Source organism: Sinohyriopsis cumingii, chromosome 5 (assembly GCF_028554795.1).
Source record: "Sinohyriopsis cumingii isolate HCF-2022 chromosome 5, ASM2855479v2, whole genome shotgun sequence".
Taxonomy (NCBI): domain Eukaryota; kingdom Metazoa; phylum Mollusca; class Bivalvia; order Unionida; family Unionidae; genus Sinohyriopsis; species Sinohyriopsis cumingii.
Window position 1 is genome coordinate 16,264,205 of NC_142965.1, and position 18,167 is coordinate 16,282,371.

General features: G+C 35.7%; 1 protein-coding gene across 8 annotated transcripts in view; it reads left to right on the forward strand.

Annotated features, from left to right (window-relative positions):
- LOC149798702 (uncharacterized) overlaps window positions 1-17,120 on the forward strand; it is a 48,602-nt gene extending 31,482 nt beyond the window's left edge. For all 8 annotated transcript variants that reach the window (XM_089957555.1, XM_089957556.1, XM_089957560.1 and 5 more), the window contains 3 exons: window positions 9,697-9,736; window positions 14,069-14,181; window positions 15,078-17,120. In XM_089957555.1, the coding sequence (XP_089813681.1) occupies window positions 9,697-9,736; window positions 14,069-14,181; window positions 15,078-15,341 (417 nt within the window). In that variant the 3' untranslated portion in view covers window positions 15,342-17,120. The remainder of the gene's footprint in view (window positions 1-9,696; window positions 9,737-14,068; window positions 14,182-15,077) is intronic.
- The last annotated feature ends 1,047 nt before the right edge of the window (window positions 17,121-18,167 follow it).

Genomic DNA, 18,167 nt, shown 5'->3' on the forward strand with positions numbered 1-18,167 from the left:
ACTATTGCTATTTTCACAGTATACCAAGACTGATTATTGGGAAAGACTATCACAGACATAAAAGGATACGTGGAGGTAAAGTTTAACATGCCACGACCTTTGTCCTCAGTGTTGCAACAAAATTCCCGTGGAAGTTAGTCATTGACAGTGTTCGGAAATATGAGGATGACCAAGTACCTTTCCAGGAAATATGTTCACCTACGATTCCACTGAATTTTGGACGAGTGGTGTGCGTGTGTGTGTTAGTGACCACCTTTATCTAATTTCATCTTTTAGGAAATTCGTTGTGGACTATTTATGAACAGTTCATGCAACAAAGACACCATGGCCACCAAAACTTTATCTGTGCACGAAAGATGAATTGTAGTAAAAGTGTTGAGAATATTGATGAAGACACGTTGTGTACCTCCGCATGAAGAAGATATTTGTCGAACTTGTTTCACGCCTCATACTAAGTAGTGTGTAAAGCTTCACCAAAGAAAGAACAAAAAGCCCCAAGGAACAATTATTTGCCAAAAAGAGAGATACTTTTGCTAGGACACGACGTGCTACAGAAAACCACGCCTCTCGGTGATGATTTGTCTTACTGCCATTTCTACTTCTTTTTCGTTCACGATGCTGACTGCCAAACCTAATTTAACACATGTGTTTCCTAATTGGATTCAAAAGGATGGACACTCATTTATAGTAGGATTTGTACTTCTCCGCCGCCACGACGACATCTTCTTTAGCGACTGTTGCTGCAGCTGTAACAAAAGTGGTCTCACCCAACACAAAAGTACAAGAAATGTATGTGTGTGTGTGTGTGTGTGTGTGTGTGTGTGTGTGATTTGGATTTTTAACGTAACTTTAATTTTTTTCTCGGTCATATCGCTACGCTGTCTGCAGTGTGACAGTTTATAGTGATGTCTAGCACTGGGGCATCATGCCGCAGACATGTAGCATGATGTCCCACCCAATCACATTATCCTGACTCCGGGCCGACCAGCCCTAACAGTAACCTCTTAATGCTGAGCGCCAAGCGAGGCAGCTGTAAGTACCATTTTTGTAGTCTTCGGCCGGGGATCGAACCCATGACCTCCCGCATCCGAAGCGGACGCTCTAATCACTAGGCCACCAGAGCGGTCAGTACAAGATATAACAGTTGCGTTACAAAATTGTTGTTGTTGTTGTTGTTGTTGTAGGGTTTAATGCCATTTTTCAGCACACGATAGGCTATACATGGCGGCCAGTATTAGTGGTGGAGGAAGAACCCGGGAAAACCCCGGAAACAACCACCGACCACACGACAAGCTACTGGCAAGCTTTCTCACATACCTACAATGGCTGAATCCGAGACTCGAACCCACGCAGACAGAGGTGAGATGGCAGTGATCCGTAACGGAGAGGGCTTTAGACCACTCGGCCACTCGGGGCGTTACAAATTTTACTGGATTTATTCAAACAAAGAAGTGGCACAATATAGTCTGTTAAAAACACCTCATCGTAGAGTGCTACCCAGAGTAAAGTTGATATAACGTGCCGATAATCAGCTGAGATGATTTCTAGTGTAAAGTAGAAGTGTGGGATATGTTCAATACAGCCCAAAAAATTTGCTTCTGAAAAAAATATGTAAATAAAAAAGTGCATACCATCACCACCCGCCTCATCTTCCCAAGACGCAACCTTCTTCCAAGAAAGATAAATAAATAGACTCTCTCCTCGTTTAGCTAAACAATGAGATATTTTGTCAGTATATACTATGTCCAGCCCTCTGATGCAAGAAAACAAATCACTAAAAACGAACCAAAGTATCATTGATACTGGGTGTATATGTTGCTGTATTGTTTTGAAATAAACGTTACCTTTGTCCAAGAAACAGAAACAGAAATTACGAAAACATCGCAAGGTTCTTCGCCAAAAGCTGAAAACGAAAATACCCTTCAGTCTAAAAAAATATGACGGTTCAGCGAGAAAGAATTTCCTCCCTTGCTGTTAGAACCGTTGTTTAAAGTGGATATCCCTTTTTTTGGCCACTTTGAGGAGAAGTCATAAGATTAGGAGGAAAAAAAGAGGTTTAGGAGGGCACACTGCTTTGGAAAGACATAACACGTGTACCTTTGGATTTTATTAAAGGACGAAAACTCATCTTTTCCCGACAAACGATGAATGGAACTCCATCTTTTGATTCAAACAACGGATACATCATTTACTTCCGAATCATAATCTCACTGATATGTCACAGTTACAATAATCAATGATGGAACAGTTTCTCAGGAACCGAAAAATGACAAAGGTACTAACAAGTATTACAACGTCTTTAACTATTTAACTATACATATTTAAACGAAGCAGCTAAACCTAGTCTAAGAGATTTCGCGACTCTAATGAAAAGTGATACAAAAGCCACCAAGACGGATACGACCATGAGGACGAAAGACGAAGACGAGTCAAGAGTTTAACATAAATGTTTAAGTCACTAACACGAGAAGAGTTTCGAACTCCGTATGCTACAATATCCAGTCAGCTTGCAGCTTCCTTTTTGACACAGTCTCCTTCCTTCAAATAAGAAGAAATTAAAGCTTGGGTCAAAAGGTGGCGCCAACACATTCTTCAGCAGAAGAAAAAAGGAAGGAAAGACAGAAATGAAAAAGTCATATATACAATTTTTTTTTTGCCATTCCTTAACCGACTCTTCCTGTTGCTCATCGGACACTTCAATCCTCTTCTAAACCAATACCACCGCTCCGGTGGCCTAGTGGTTAGAGCGTCCGCCTGGGTTGCCGAAGGTAATGGGTTCGATCCCCGGCCGAGTCATACCAAAGACTTATTTTTAAAAAAATGGTACTAACAGCTGCCTCGCTTGGCCTTCAGCATGAAGAGGTTAGTGTTGGGACTGGTCGACCTGGTGTCAGGATAATGTGACTGGGCGGGAAGTCATGCTACATATCTGTGGCATGATGCTCCAGTGCTAGACATCACTATAAACTGTCACACTGCAGACAGAGTAGGGATATGACTGTAAATTTGTTAAACCTAATCTAAAAATTCAAATCAAACACACACACACACACCAAACCAATACCATACGAATCGAAGACCAGTATCGGACAGTGGGTCACCTATTGAGGTTCAGCAAACAAAACAGTTACCTCCACAATAGACACATTTTAGCCAGCATTTTCTAGAATTCTGTTCATGCTGTTGGTTATGGAAAAACAACTAAAACGTGTACGTTTGCCACATGTGCGCCATTAGTTGCAAGAATAATCGACATACACATTATATAAACACATTCGACGAAAATTTTACAGAAGTCATACCGAAGTCGCGGTTACACATATTGGTTTTGTGGCATTGGCTTCTTTTCAGAATCAGCTTGGGTCCTTTCTTTGACTCCAAAAAAAGTTAGTACAAGCTTTTCAAACAGAACTGCAAAGCAAAAGACACATTCACTTTTCCGCCAAATAAACGTTTGAAACAAACGCCAGTGTCGTACAACGTTTTAAAACAATTGCAAAGAACGTACACGGAAACATTTTTTTTCCAATCAACGCTTTCTCAAGTAATTTGACATTTTACCAAAATGGAGGAACACGTAAAGTTGGCAAGTGATGACTTCAAGAAGTGAAAGTGATATAAAATGGAAATGGAAATGATATCCACCTAGAGTTGATTTTTGGATTGTCGCTTCGCAAACCACCAAGTATATAAAGATGTAACCATCATGTTAAACACAGCAGCTGCTTCTCATTCTCAGAGTTCATCGCTTCTAGAACTACAAAAACAAAATTCTGAGGGTATAGTGCAGAGGACGTGTTTCTAAAACTTAATCGTCTTTGTCTGCTAAAAAATTTTGGTTAATTGTATATATCGGAACATTGATTGCATACTTGAGTTTGCAACAAGGATACATATCATTGTGGATAAATTTACTCGGCAGTTGTATTGGTTATCTTCTTCCAAATCCTTCCTTGAAATAAATTAAAGACATTAACAACAACGGTAGCCTCACGGTCAACGCCGGTCGTCACAACAACAGTTCTTCCAGTTACAACAGCGGCAACCCTATTTTGGAACAGTTTGAAAATCATTCTGTATTGACATCGAGTGACTCATCGGAAACCACAACCATTGACCTATGAATAACCGATTTTAGTTATACTTACCTAGTGAGTGTTCTTTGCATGTATTTTCACAACAATACTTTGTGTTGTTGCACAACCATAGCAACTGAAGCCCTACAGATGGAACACGAATCTCATTGGGAAGTTGTTTTGTTAGGGGTCATTATCTTACGCAAGCCCTTAATATCAAGGAAGGTCAAAACTTGTATCGTCGATATTCCGACTTAACAAACAGTTGAACAAAAATTATTCTCTCATTTAGGAATGGAAAAACACCACCATCAACAAATCCTAAGCTGACTTCCTATGCCATGAGAATTCCTGTTGGGTATTTAGTAATGTCCTATACCATGAGAATTCCTGTTGGGTATTTTGTAATGTCATATACCATGAGAATTCCTGTTGGGTATTTTGTAATGTCCTATACCATTTGAATTCCTGTTGGGTATTTTGTGATGTCCTATACCATGGGAATTCCTGTTGGGTATTTTGTAATGTCCTATACCATGATAATTCCTGTTGGGTATTTAGTAATGTCCTATACTATGATAATTCATGTTGGGTATTTTGTAATGTCCTATACCATGATAATTCCTGTTGGGTATTTTGTAATGTCATATACCATGATAATTCCTGTTGGGTATTTTGTAATGTCCTATACCATTTGAATTCATGTTGGATATTTTGTAATGTCCTATACCATTTGAATTCATGTTGGGTATTTTGTAATGTCCTATACCATGATAATTCCTGTTGGGTATTTTGTAATGTCATATACCATGAGAATTCCTGTTGGGTATTTTGTAATGTCCTATACCATTTGAATTCATGTTGGGTATTTTGTAATGTCCTATACCATTTGAATTCATGTTGGGTATTTTGTAATGTCCTATACCACGAAAATTCCTGTTGGGTATTTTGTTATGTCCTCCTATACCATAAGAATTCCTATTGGGTATTTTGTAATGTCCTATACCATGGGAATTCCTGTTGGGTATTTTGTAATGTCATATACCATGAGAATCCCTGTTGGGTATTTTGTAATGTCCTATACCATGAGAATTCCTGTTGGGTATTTTGTAATGTCCTATACCACGAAAATTCCTGTTGGGTATTTTGTTATGCCCTGTACCATTTGAATTCATGTTGGGTATTTTGTAATGTCCTATACCATGGGAATTCCTGTTGGGTATTTTGTAATGTCATATACCATGAGAATCCCTGCTGGGTATTTTGTACTGTCCTATACCATTTGGATTCCTGTTGGGTATTTTGTAATGTCCTATACCATCAGAATTTCTGTTGGGTATTTTTGTAATGTCCTATACCATTTGAATTGCTGTTGGGTACTTTTTAATGCTCCACAGCTGGTGGAAAAAATTGAAGCTATATGTATCGGTCATTTTTGCAAAGCCTTGGAAAAAGCTAGGAAAAGTTTACTTAATAATTGATTTATGTACAATTACTCGTAGTCTTAAACTTTATTATTTTGACGGCAGATTAATGTCCATTAATTTGTGTCCCGTTTTGTCTCTCCTAGTTTAGGTAGTACATTGTTCATGCTCCTTTGGAAGGTGTTTACAAAAACGATCGATTCTTCGAGTATTGTCGTTACACTGTAGTATTACAACAACGATCGATTCTACGAGTATTGTCGTTACACTGTCGTATTACAACAACGATCGATTCTACGAGTATTATCGTTACACTGTCGTATTACAACAACGATGGATTCTACGAGTATTATCGTTACACTGTCGTATCGTTACACTGTCGTATTACAACAACGATCGATTCTACGAGTATTATCGTTACACTGTCGTATTACAACAGCGATCGATTCTACGAGTATTATCGTTACACTGTCGTATTACAACAACGATGGATTCTACGAGTATTATCGTTACACTGTCGTATTACAACAACGATCGATTCTACGAATATTATCGTTACACTGTCGTATTACAACAACGATCGATTCTACGAGTATTATCGTTACACTGTCGTATTACAACAACGATCGATTCTACGAGTATTATCGTCACACTGTCGTATTACAACAACGATCGATTCTACGAGTATTATCGTTACACTGTCGTATTAAATGAGGGACTAACTGTATTGACTGTGTAGTCAGATGTGGTTGGGTACAACATGGAGGGAAATACAGCCTACACTTTACTTCAAGTCATTATTTTCAAAATAGATTCTGCCATCACTGATTGCGAAAATGGTAGAAACATGTATTACATTCACAGATACATCAGGTCAGTAAATTGTATTTTGACAGTGTCGACTGTAGTATAAAAAAGTATCTGAGACAAATTATTATTTTATCGAAAGGTAAGGTCTCACCCTCATGACAAACAAAGTCCACCCTCCTGACAAAGTTCACCCTCCTGACAAGCAATGTCCACCCTCCTGACAAACAATGTCCACTGACAAACAATGTCCGAACTCCTGATAAACAATGTCCACCCTCCTGACAAGCAAAATCCACCCTCCTGACAAAGTTCACCCTCCTGACAAACAATGTCCACCCTCCTGATGAACAAAGTCCAAAAGAAACCTTCTTGAGAGCAGGAAAAGTGTGTTGCTTCAAACTGGAAAAAATCCTTTGATCGTCGAGGTACCCATATAAATTCTGTTCACACTTTTTGGCAAGGCATTATTTCTCCTTCTACACCAGAGCAAGGACGAGGAAGAAAGAGACGTCGAGACTTTATTAGAACTTATAATCACGCTCAAAATGAAAAAAGAATAGGAACAAATGAGAGGTCAGAAAATTCGAAGTGTGTTTATTATGAGAAAAAGAAAACAATATGATGCACCACTCATGACAATAACATGTTTCCAATTTACTGGTGAAGTATTTCCGTGTATCTACTCAAGAAAACGTATTCTCATTATCTCAAACTGATATTACAACGTGTTATTCTTGTTCCTGTAAACTACAGAAAGAGGTACGGCTCCCACTGAAGCAACTTACATTTTTAAAACTCTGATGCATGGATTGATAAATAAATAAATGTCCTATGTGTGGTGGTCGATGATGTGACAATGGGTCAGTTTAACTTAAATTAGGGTTTCAGGGTTTATATACTATAAACCTGCCAAACCCCATCCGAATATAGCATAAGACGGTATGTAGAGGAAGTATACAAAATTAAATAAGTACTGGAGACATAATTTTCAATCACATGCCCTTGATTTAGAAGAAAACCGTATCAAGTAGACTTTACATTTTGTTGCATTGTAAAATCCGACTACGGAAGTAATACACTGTCATCGTTATAATGAGATCTTCCTAGAGTCTACGTAATCAAGATGACGTATTTCATAGCAAGATGACGTATTTCATAGCAAGATAGTTACTGATTATAATCTGTTGACAAGAGTATGTAGATATGACAGTAAAGGTAAATACTTTTAAACAGCATGTACATATGACAATAAATTTAAAGACTTTTAAATTTGGGACTGTGCAACTTGATAGGAGCAGTCAGCAGAATAAACAACATAGACTCTGATCACCCTGCGTATTCTGTGACAGAAGATCTGGATCTGTGTTGTTTGCACTTGGACCCAGATTATAAGCGAGTAACTAAAGTAAATATATCAATTTGTTTACCTGTATGCAAAATGGCGTCCACATTTTGCAATCAGTAACTAATTTATTAAAACCATGCAGACGAACTAAAATGGATTTATGCAAAATTTCTTTGCCACCAATTTCACATTTAATGTTTCTTCTTTTCCATTTGTGGACTAACTGCGCCCGATTCTCCTCTGCTAATCCAAATACAAATTCTGTTTATTGAATATATCAGGACAATTACATCAGATCTCTTCTTTTTCTCTCAGTATATATGTACGTATCCACTCCATTAAATTTATTTTACAGATCTACATTAAAGTCACCAAGTTACAGTTATATATCTCTACGTTAAAGTTAGTAAGTTACAGTTATATAGCTCTACGTTAAAGTCACTAAGTTACAGTTGTCTCTAGCATCACATGCTTCATGAATACTTTTGCACGATGTCATGACCACGATGGGCTGAATTTTGACATTTTCATTTTTGCGTTGATTTCTGGTTCTCATGCTCTGCTCTGAAATTAGAACATGCTCTAGAATATGAGTACATGCTCTAGAATGAGTACTTGCTTTATAATGAGTACTTTTTAGATAGAGTACTTGCTCTAGAATGAGTACATCCTCTAGAATGAGTACATGCTCTAGAATGTGTACATGCTCTAGAATGAGTACATGCTTAGAATGTGTGCATGCTTAGAATGTGTAAATGCTCTAGAATGAGTACATACTCTAGAATGAGTACATGTTCTAGAATGAGTGCATGCTTAGAATGTGTATATACTCTAGAATATGAGTACATGCTCTACAATGAGTACTTGCTTTATAATGAGTACTTTTTAGATAGAGTACTTGCTTTAGAATGAGTACATCCTCTAGAATGAGTACATGCTCTAGAATGTGTACATGCTCTAGAATGAGTACATGCTTAGAATGTGTGCATGCTTAGAATGTGTAAATGCTCTAGAATGAGTACATACTCTAAAATGAGTACATGCTCTAGAATGAGTACATGTTCTAGAATGAGTGCATGCTTAGAATGTGTATATGCTCTAGAATATGAGTACATGCTCTAGAATGAGTACTTGCTTTAAAATGAGTACTTTTTAGATAGAGTACTTGCTCTAGAATGAGCACATCCTCTAGAATGAGTACATGCTCTAGAATGTGTACATGCTCTAGAATGAGTACATGCTTAGAATGTGTGCATGCTTAGAATGTGTAAATGCTCTAGAATGAGTACATACTCTAGAATGAGTACATGTTCTAGAATGAGTGCATGCTTAGAATGTGTATATACTCTAGAATATGAGTACATGCTCTACAATGAGTACTTGCTTTATAATGAGTACTTTTTAGATAGAGTACTTGCTTTAGAATGAGTACATCCTCTAGAATGAGTACATGCTCTAGAATGTGTACATGCTCTAGAATGAGTACATGCTTAGAATGTGTGCATGCTTAGAATGTGTAAATGCTCTAGAATGAGTACATACTCTAAAATGAGTACATGCTCTAGAATGAGTACATGTTCTAGAATGAGTGCATGCTTAGAATGTGTATATGCTCTAGAATATGAGTACATGCTCTAGAATGAGTACTTGCTTTAAAATGAGTACTTTTTAGATAGAGTACTTGCTCTAGAATGAGCACATCCTCTAGAATGAGTACATGCTCTAGAATGTGTACATGCTCTAGAATGAGTACATGCTTAGAATGTGTGCATGCTTAGAATGTGTAAATGCTCTAGAATGAGTACATACTCTAGAACGAGTACATGCTCTAGAATGAGTACATGTTCTAGAATGAGTGCATGCTTAGAATGTGTATATGCTCTAGAATATGAATACATGTTCTATGAGTCCATACTCTAAAATATGAGTACATGCTCTAGAATGAGTACTAAACCTTTAGTACAACAAATCGTACATTTCTTTAGGAGTTCAATTCTTCATGTGCATTATCATTACCAATTTCAATACACTTTTCTTTCAGAAACTGGCCATAGAATTGGAAGGCTACAAGACGTCTGAAGGTAGGTATCCACAATTTATCTAATTTATTCTAATTGATTAATAGAGTAGGTCCAATTTATACAGAATATGTCTTTTCCACCTTACCATTTTCTTCAAATTTGATAAAAATTTCTTCCTCAGCTTCTTTAAGGGACAAATGTTTGTTAATTACAAAGATTAACATTTAGTCATGAAGCACACATTTTGTTGAGAAGTACATTATTGACAAATTTAATGTAATTATTAATAAAATATGCAGGGCAACTTGAATTAAAGGGCCATTAAGTCTTCCTAAACCCATGTAATGATATTGTTGGCCAATTTAAATTCATCAGAAAAAAGAAACTACTTTGCGCATTATTTAGCTTGAATTGTTTCATGTTACGATTTACATGCCTGAAACCCAAATACGAAAACTAAGCATTTATTTTGGAAGCTGAAATCGTACTGTAACGGTCATGTTTTCCAAAGATTTGACAGGTAAAACAAAAAACAAAACAGACAGAAAAAGAAGAAAATAATTTTGAGACTCTCCTTTTGTATTTATTGAGCAGTTATACACGTCCTTGCTAATACCTGATAAAATAATTTCAGATATTCAAACACTGTACGTTAGATGCTCTCGGTAAAATAGCTCATAAATAATTCCATTTAATCAAACACTCTGCACGTTAGATGTCCTCGGTAATACCTGATAAATAATTTCAGATAGTCAGACACTGCACGTTAGATGTTCTCGGTATTACATGATAAATAATTTCAGATAGTCAGACACTGCACGTTAGATGTCCTCGGTAATACATGATAAATAATTTCAGATAGTCAGACACTGCACGTTAGATGTCCTCGGTAATACATGATAAATAATTTCAGATAGTCAGACACTGCACGTTAGATGTCCTCGGTAATACATGATAAATAATTTCAGATAGTCAGACACTGCACGTTAGATGTCCACGGTAATACATGATAAATAATTTCAGATAGTCAGACACTGCACGTTAGATGTCCTCGGTAATACATGATAAATAATTTCAGATAGTCAGACACTGCACGTTAGATGTTCTCGGTAATACCTGATAAATAATTTCAGATATTCAGACACTGTACGTTATATGCCCTCGGTAAAATAGCTCATAAATAATTCCATTTAATTAAACACTCTGCACGTTAGATGTCCTCGGTAATACATGATAAATAGTTTCAGATAGTCAGACACTGCACGTTAGATGTCCACGGTAATACATGATAAATAATTTCAGATAGTCAGACACTGCACGTTAGATGTCCTCGGTAATACATGATAAATAGTTTCAGATAGTCAGACACTGCACGTTAGATGTCCACGGTAATACATGATAAATAATTTCAGATTGTCAGACACTGCACGTTAGATGTCCACGGTAATACATGATAAATAGTTTCAGATAGTCAGACACTGCACGTTAGATGTCCTCGGTAATACATGATAAATAATTTCAGATTATCAGACACTGCACGTTAGATGTCCTCGGTAATACATGATAAATAATTTCAGATAGTCAGACACTGCACGTTAGATGTCCTCGGTAATACATGATAAATAATTTCAGATAGTCAGACACTGCACGTTAGATGTCCACGGTAATACATGATAAATAATTTCAAATAGTCAGACACCGCACGTTAGATGTCCACGGTAATACATGATAAATAATTTCAAATAGTCAGACACCGCACGTTAGATGTCCACGGTAATACATGATAAATAATTTCAGATAGTCAGACACTGTACGTTATATGCCCTCGGTAAAATAGCTCATAAATAATTCCATTTAATCAAACACTCTGCACGTTAGATGTCCTCGGTAATACATGATAGTTTCAGATAGTCAGACACTGCACGTTAGATGTCCACGGTAATACATGATAAATAATTTCAGATAGTCAGACACTGCACGTTAGATGTCCATGGTAATACATGATAAATAATTTCAGATAGTCAGACACTGCACGTTAGATGTCCTCGGTAATACATGATAAATAATTTCAGATAGTCAGACACTGCACGTTAGATGTCCTTGGTAATACATGATAAATAATTTCAGATAGTCAGACACTGCACGTTAGATGTCCACGGTAATACATGATAAATAATTTCAGATAGTCAGACACTGCACGTTAGATGTCCTCGGTAATACATGATAAATAATTTCAGATAGTCAGACACTGCACGTTAGATGTCCTCGGTAATACATGATAAATAATTTCAGATATTCAGACACTGTACGTTATATGCCCTCGGTAAAATAGCTCATAAATAATTCCATTTAATCAAACACTCTGCACGTTAGATGTCCACGGTAATACATGATAAATAATTTCAGATAGTCAGACACTGCACGTTAGATGTCCTCGGTAATACCTGATAAATAATTTCAGATTATCAGACACTGCACGTTAGATGTCCTCGGTAATACATGATAAATAGTTTCAGATAGTCAGACACTGCACGTTAGATGTCCACGGTAATACATGATAAATAATTTCAGATTGTCAGGCACTGCACGTTAGATGTCCACGGTAATACATGATAAATAATTTCAGATAGTCAGACACTGCACGTTAGATGTCCACGGTAATACATGATAAATAATTTCAGATTGTCAGACGCTGCACGTTAGATGTCCACGGTAATACATGATAAATAATTTCAGATTATCAGACGCTGCACGTTAGATGTCCTCGGTAATACATGATAAATAATTTCAGATAGTCAGACACTGCACGTTAGATGTCCTCGGTAATACATGATAAATAATTTCAGATATTCAGACACTGTACGTTATATGCCCTCGGTAAAATAGCTCATAAATAATTCCATTTAATCAAACACTCTGCACGTTAGATGTCCTCGGTTATACATGATAAATAATTTCAGATTGTCAGACACTGCACGTTAGATGTCCACGGTAATACATGATAAATAATTTCAGATTGTCAGACACTGCACGTTAGATGTCCACGGTAAAAGATGAGAAATAATTTCAGATTGTCAGACACTGCACGTTAGATGTCCACGGTAATACATGATAAATAGTTTCAGATAATCAGATACTCTGCACGTTGTTTCATAGTATTATAATTTCTGCAATAATCTGAATACATAAAGTAATTTATTGTGTCGATATATCTTTAGGATATGCTAATACTTATTTTAAGTAAAGTTAGTTTCTCATGTTCGCAATGTAATGTTCTGTTTTAGATAAGTTAATATTTTTTTAAAGTTAATGTTAAGTTTTCATTTAGTTAAGTTAATGTTCTCATTTGGTTAAGTTAATTGTCTCCTTTAGTTAATGTAATGTTAAGTTAATTTCTCATGTAGGCAATGTAATGTACTATTTTAGTCAAGTTAATATTGTATTCAAGTTAATGTAACGTTTTCATTTAGTTAAGTTAATTGTCTCCTTTAGTTTGTGTAATGTTCTCGTTTAGTTAATGTAATGTTGTGTTTTGTTAAGTTTATATTCTCTTCAAGCTAAGTTAATGTTCTCTTCAAGCTAAGTTAGTATTATACTTGAATAATGATACCTTTAAATTAAGCCTCTGTTCTCTTTAATTAAAGTAATATTCTCTTTAATTCAAGCTAAATGTTCTCTTAAAAGGTGAAACATAATATCTTCTATCCACTCGGCAAGAGTTTCTGTATTCATTGTAGAGATAAAATAACACCATACAAATGATGTCAAATAACATGGTAATGAATGTGACAAAAACGTAAGTAAAAGTACAGCAAGACCGGATCAAATATAGATAAACGTGTTTGTTTGACATACTAATCAGCCTATTAGATATTACAGGAACTGGGATTAAATACTTTTAAACCAAGTAAAATTAACCCAAAGGCTTGAATCTATAAAACAGATATTAGATGAGGACAAATTCTAGCCATTAACAACAAAACAAATTACTTATTCAGGCGGTAAGTTAGTCAGGGTTTGCTTATAAACGTAATCTTGTTTATTGTCAATAGGTTGTTGTTTTGAAAGAGTTTTCCACTTTGACAAGGTGTACAATTATTATATGTATGATGAATATAAAACATAAATAACTCGGCAAAAATTAACAAACACGTTGAAGGGCGTTACTGAACATGACAACGATTTAGATTTATTGTGATTGAACGAAGGATATCGGACTAGCTTGTGTTTATTTCTGGGGAACAAAGAAAGACTAAAATGCAAACGGGGAGGGGTATTGAAACATTACCAAATGACATTATATGGGGTTTGTCTCTTTTCGTCTTTATTGTATCTTATCCATGTACATTTACTTAATTGAATACCATGTATCTTGCGTGTATTTTTGTAAAGGGAAGCAGGCTTGGAAATTAGCAGAGTGGGTGCCACAAAGTAACCAATACTTTGATCATTCTAACGGAGAAATACTCATCAAGAAAAGTGGATTTTACCTCATGTATGCACAGGTATGTCGTTTTCAATAACCAGTCATTCCAAAAACAAGTCAGTTTTCAATATACCCCATGTACACACAGGTAGGTCGTTTCCAATAACCAGTCATTCCAAAACAAGCCAGTCTTCAATGTACCCCATGTACGCACAGGTAGGTCGTTTCCAATAACCAGTCATTCCAAAACAAGCCAGTCTTCAAAATACGTCAGTCATTCTAAATCCTATATTTTGTGCACTATCTCTTTGTATTGGAGATTATTGTAAAGCGTGTGAGGAAAATAAAAATATGCCCTGAACGAAGTCTCCAAAATGTACGTAAATCGGAGTACATGCGACAAGTACAATGATAATATATCAGTGCATGAGTTGCTAATGTCGTATGTTATCTTTACATATAAATACTGAACCATGTACAGGTTTTACATATGCGTTTGTTTAAAATATTAACCTTGATATTAAACCAATTAAGATAAAGAAAAACAGAATTCATGGAATGATAGGAAGCAAAGTACGCGTACAAAGAAAGACACCTTCTGCAGGATTTTAAATGTTTAAGCAGTGACTGCTCGTTAGGAACTATGGATCTGTCCAATATATCTCTTTCCGATCTGCACTAACGCGAACGAACGTTTGGCTTGAGTTTCACTTGAAACATTGGTATACATGAAATTGATGTACTATTTTTGCCGGAGAGCGTGCGAGTAAGACCTGTGTAAAAGATAATAAAGCATTTTATTGGTGAAATTTTAATATTGATCACCGTTGTATTATCAAAGATGCGTGCATCTATCAGAATGTATAATTGCCTTGAAAAGAATGTCCTTTAATTGTTAGCACTCGTTGATGTTAGATTCAAAACGGTCTTTTTAACTTACTGTTGACGTTCCAAAATGTAATTATTTTATTGCAGATAACACTGATCGGTTCGAGGAAGCGAGGATTTTACGTAAAGAAGATGAGTAGGACGGCAGATGGCACCTACGTTGCTTACATCATTTCAACATGTACACGTTTCTCTGACGAGGACGAAAGTGGCTCAAGAAATGATTCATGCAGCGTGCATAGACCTTGCAGACTTGATGCGGGGGACAGGCTGTTCATTGAACCTATATACACGCAAGAGATACTTTACAGTTCCAGCTACACTTATTTTGGCTTGATTAGAATGGGGTAGAACGCGGAGATTTCCTCATAAGGTACATTCAAGCAATAATAAACTAATAATTGGAAAAAGTACACAGTCAATCCAGTTTTAAATCGGTGTGCTTACAGCACCGCAAGATTCCAAATGGATGTCGGCTTTAAAGAAAAAACATTGAGAGAAATTATACTTCTCTAACATACATTTTTGTACGAACAATATTTAGCATGATACATTGCGACTTGTTAGCAAACCAGTCTGAAGTATTCGAGATGTTCGATTATTCTACAGCCTCTGCAGACGTCAAATCCGTGAAAAACATCAAGTCTTCTTACGGCATATTCACGTACCTTTCTCTACATTAAGTCTTCGAACGGCATATTTAAATACCTTTCTCTACATCAAGTCTTCCTACGGCATATTCAAATACCTTTCTCTACATGATGTCTTAGTAACGTATGTTCAAGTGCCTTTCACGATATCAAGTTTTCTTATGCCATATTCAAAATACCGTTCTCTATATATCATGTCTTAGTATGTCATATTCAAATACCTTTCTCTATATCACGTCTTTGTATGCCTTATTCTAGTACCTTTCTCTATGTCATGTCTTCGTATGACATATTCAAGTACCTATCTCTATATCAAGTATACGCAGGCATATTCAAATACCTTTTTCTATATCAAGTCTTCGTATGGCATATTCAAATACCTTTCTCTTTATCACGTCATTATATATTTCCCTCAATCATGGGATTGAACGATGTGCGTTTCCATGCAAAATTAATCCCATTTTCATATTTGGAGTATATAATAAACTATTCAAACGTTTGTAAGTGCGTGTTCATTATTAGACTTACAATTGCAGAAAAACTGTTGATTCATCAGGGACAATGGTAACAGTTTCCTCCTTTTCGTAGGACATGTTTTGCTCAGGAATACAAAGTCTTTCGTGAAGCTGAATCGCCGAAAACATATACTTCCAAACGAATGCAATGTAATCAAGGATAAATGTTTGAATTTTTGAAAACATTATATAATTTCCGCAGCATGATTATTACTGATAATTGCATGCTTATTGTGTTCCTTGTGGAGTTTTTGCCAATGAAAGACATTTGTTTATTTACATTATATTTGGCCTAAGTATCTTTGTACTTACAAAGACTTTGTAGCAATTATTTATATTGGTTAAAATCGTTCTATTTGACATAAAGAGATGTTGCTATTTCTATTTGACATAAAGCGATGTTGCTATTTCTATTTGACATAAAGAGATGTTGCTATTTCTATTTGACATAAAGAGATGTTGCTATTTCTATTTGACATAAAGAGATGTTGCTATTTCTATTTGACATAAAGAGATGTTGCTATTTCTATTTGACATAAAGAGATGTTGCTATTTCTATTTGACATAAAGAGATGTTGCTATTTCGTAACATCAGGAAAGAACTTCTTCTATATTAATGAGTCACATATGTGTGCTTGGTTAATATTTGTAAACAAACGATGAGCAATATTTCTGTTATCTATTTGTTGAAATTCACTGTAATGTTTTGTTTTAATATTTGTAATTATTAGAATTAAAGTTCATATTTTACAGGATACATGAAGTTATGAAGCTTGACAATGGAGATCACGCTGTACATGAGCGACCTTTAAATCGATGCGGTCATTCATGCAATGTGTAATCGTTTTGTAAACTACACAAATTTCATTATTTCAAAGTATCTGCATTACTGACATGACACTAAGTACTCGAGAAATTTAATTATAAATCATAAAAGAGATCAACAATAAACCTACGGCTCTCAACATGTCTCAGTTTTGCAATGTTTTTGCTTTTGTGTTATAAAAAAGTATAACACACTAGTGACACAGTTTCTCGAAAATGTACTCCCATCCTAGACGAAATTTGCGCAAGCTTTGTAAAAAATAAAGTTTTGAATACATACAAGTTTCACTGTCATGTTGCAATAGTTATTTCGACCAAACAAAAGCAAAAGAATGCCAAAATTATCTTCTGGATTGTGTCGCCTTTTGATATTTGAGACAGATTAATGGCTAAGACGCTTTATCTTGACTTACACACTGAACATAGCACCCTAACATTGATGGTGATAGCAAATGTTTACCTGTGAGTTTGGTCTCGTGTATCCCATGTTCGATGACATTGCAAATTATAATGATTATTACATATAGGTATTCTTTAAGATAATGACAACATTCTTTCTCTTATTCAAGTTACAGTGAGGCTGATCTCTACTATGAAGAATAAAACAACAAAAATCGGTTTAGATAAGCAGATCATATACTCACGTGTACCAGCCACATAAAATACGGGTACATACCAGATCATAAAACCGTGAGAATGCTGTAAACAATATAATCACACAGGTTTTTTTTTTCTTTTTCTTTTTTTTTTTTTAATGTTGAATGTCTCAGCTTGCCAAGTCTTTCTTTGGTTATCACATCAAGTCTTATTTCAGGGAGGAAAAAAAGTTAATATTTTGCGAACGTATCATTCAATCATTAATTAAATTGATCGACGACCGAATGACAATTATTGTCATGATGGCCATGTGAATTTTAATTGGAATGCTTATTCACCTCTTGTGGAATTTCATTTAATTAGTAACAGAGTTTAAAGTTTGAACGGAATGAGTACCCAAAACGTTGCAGCCTCGCTACCATATGGCTGTCTTTACATTTACTATTCAAGTCATCGTAGAGTGCCATGGAAGGGGTAAAACACCTTCCATTACTTTAATTTCAGCGTGTCTCTGTGCAGGTTGTGCAAAATTCACTTTCTATCATAATGCAATTATTAATCTATTTAATACATTTTTTTATGTTCTTATC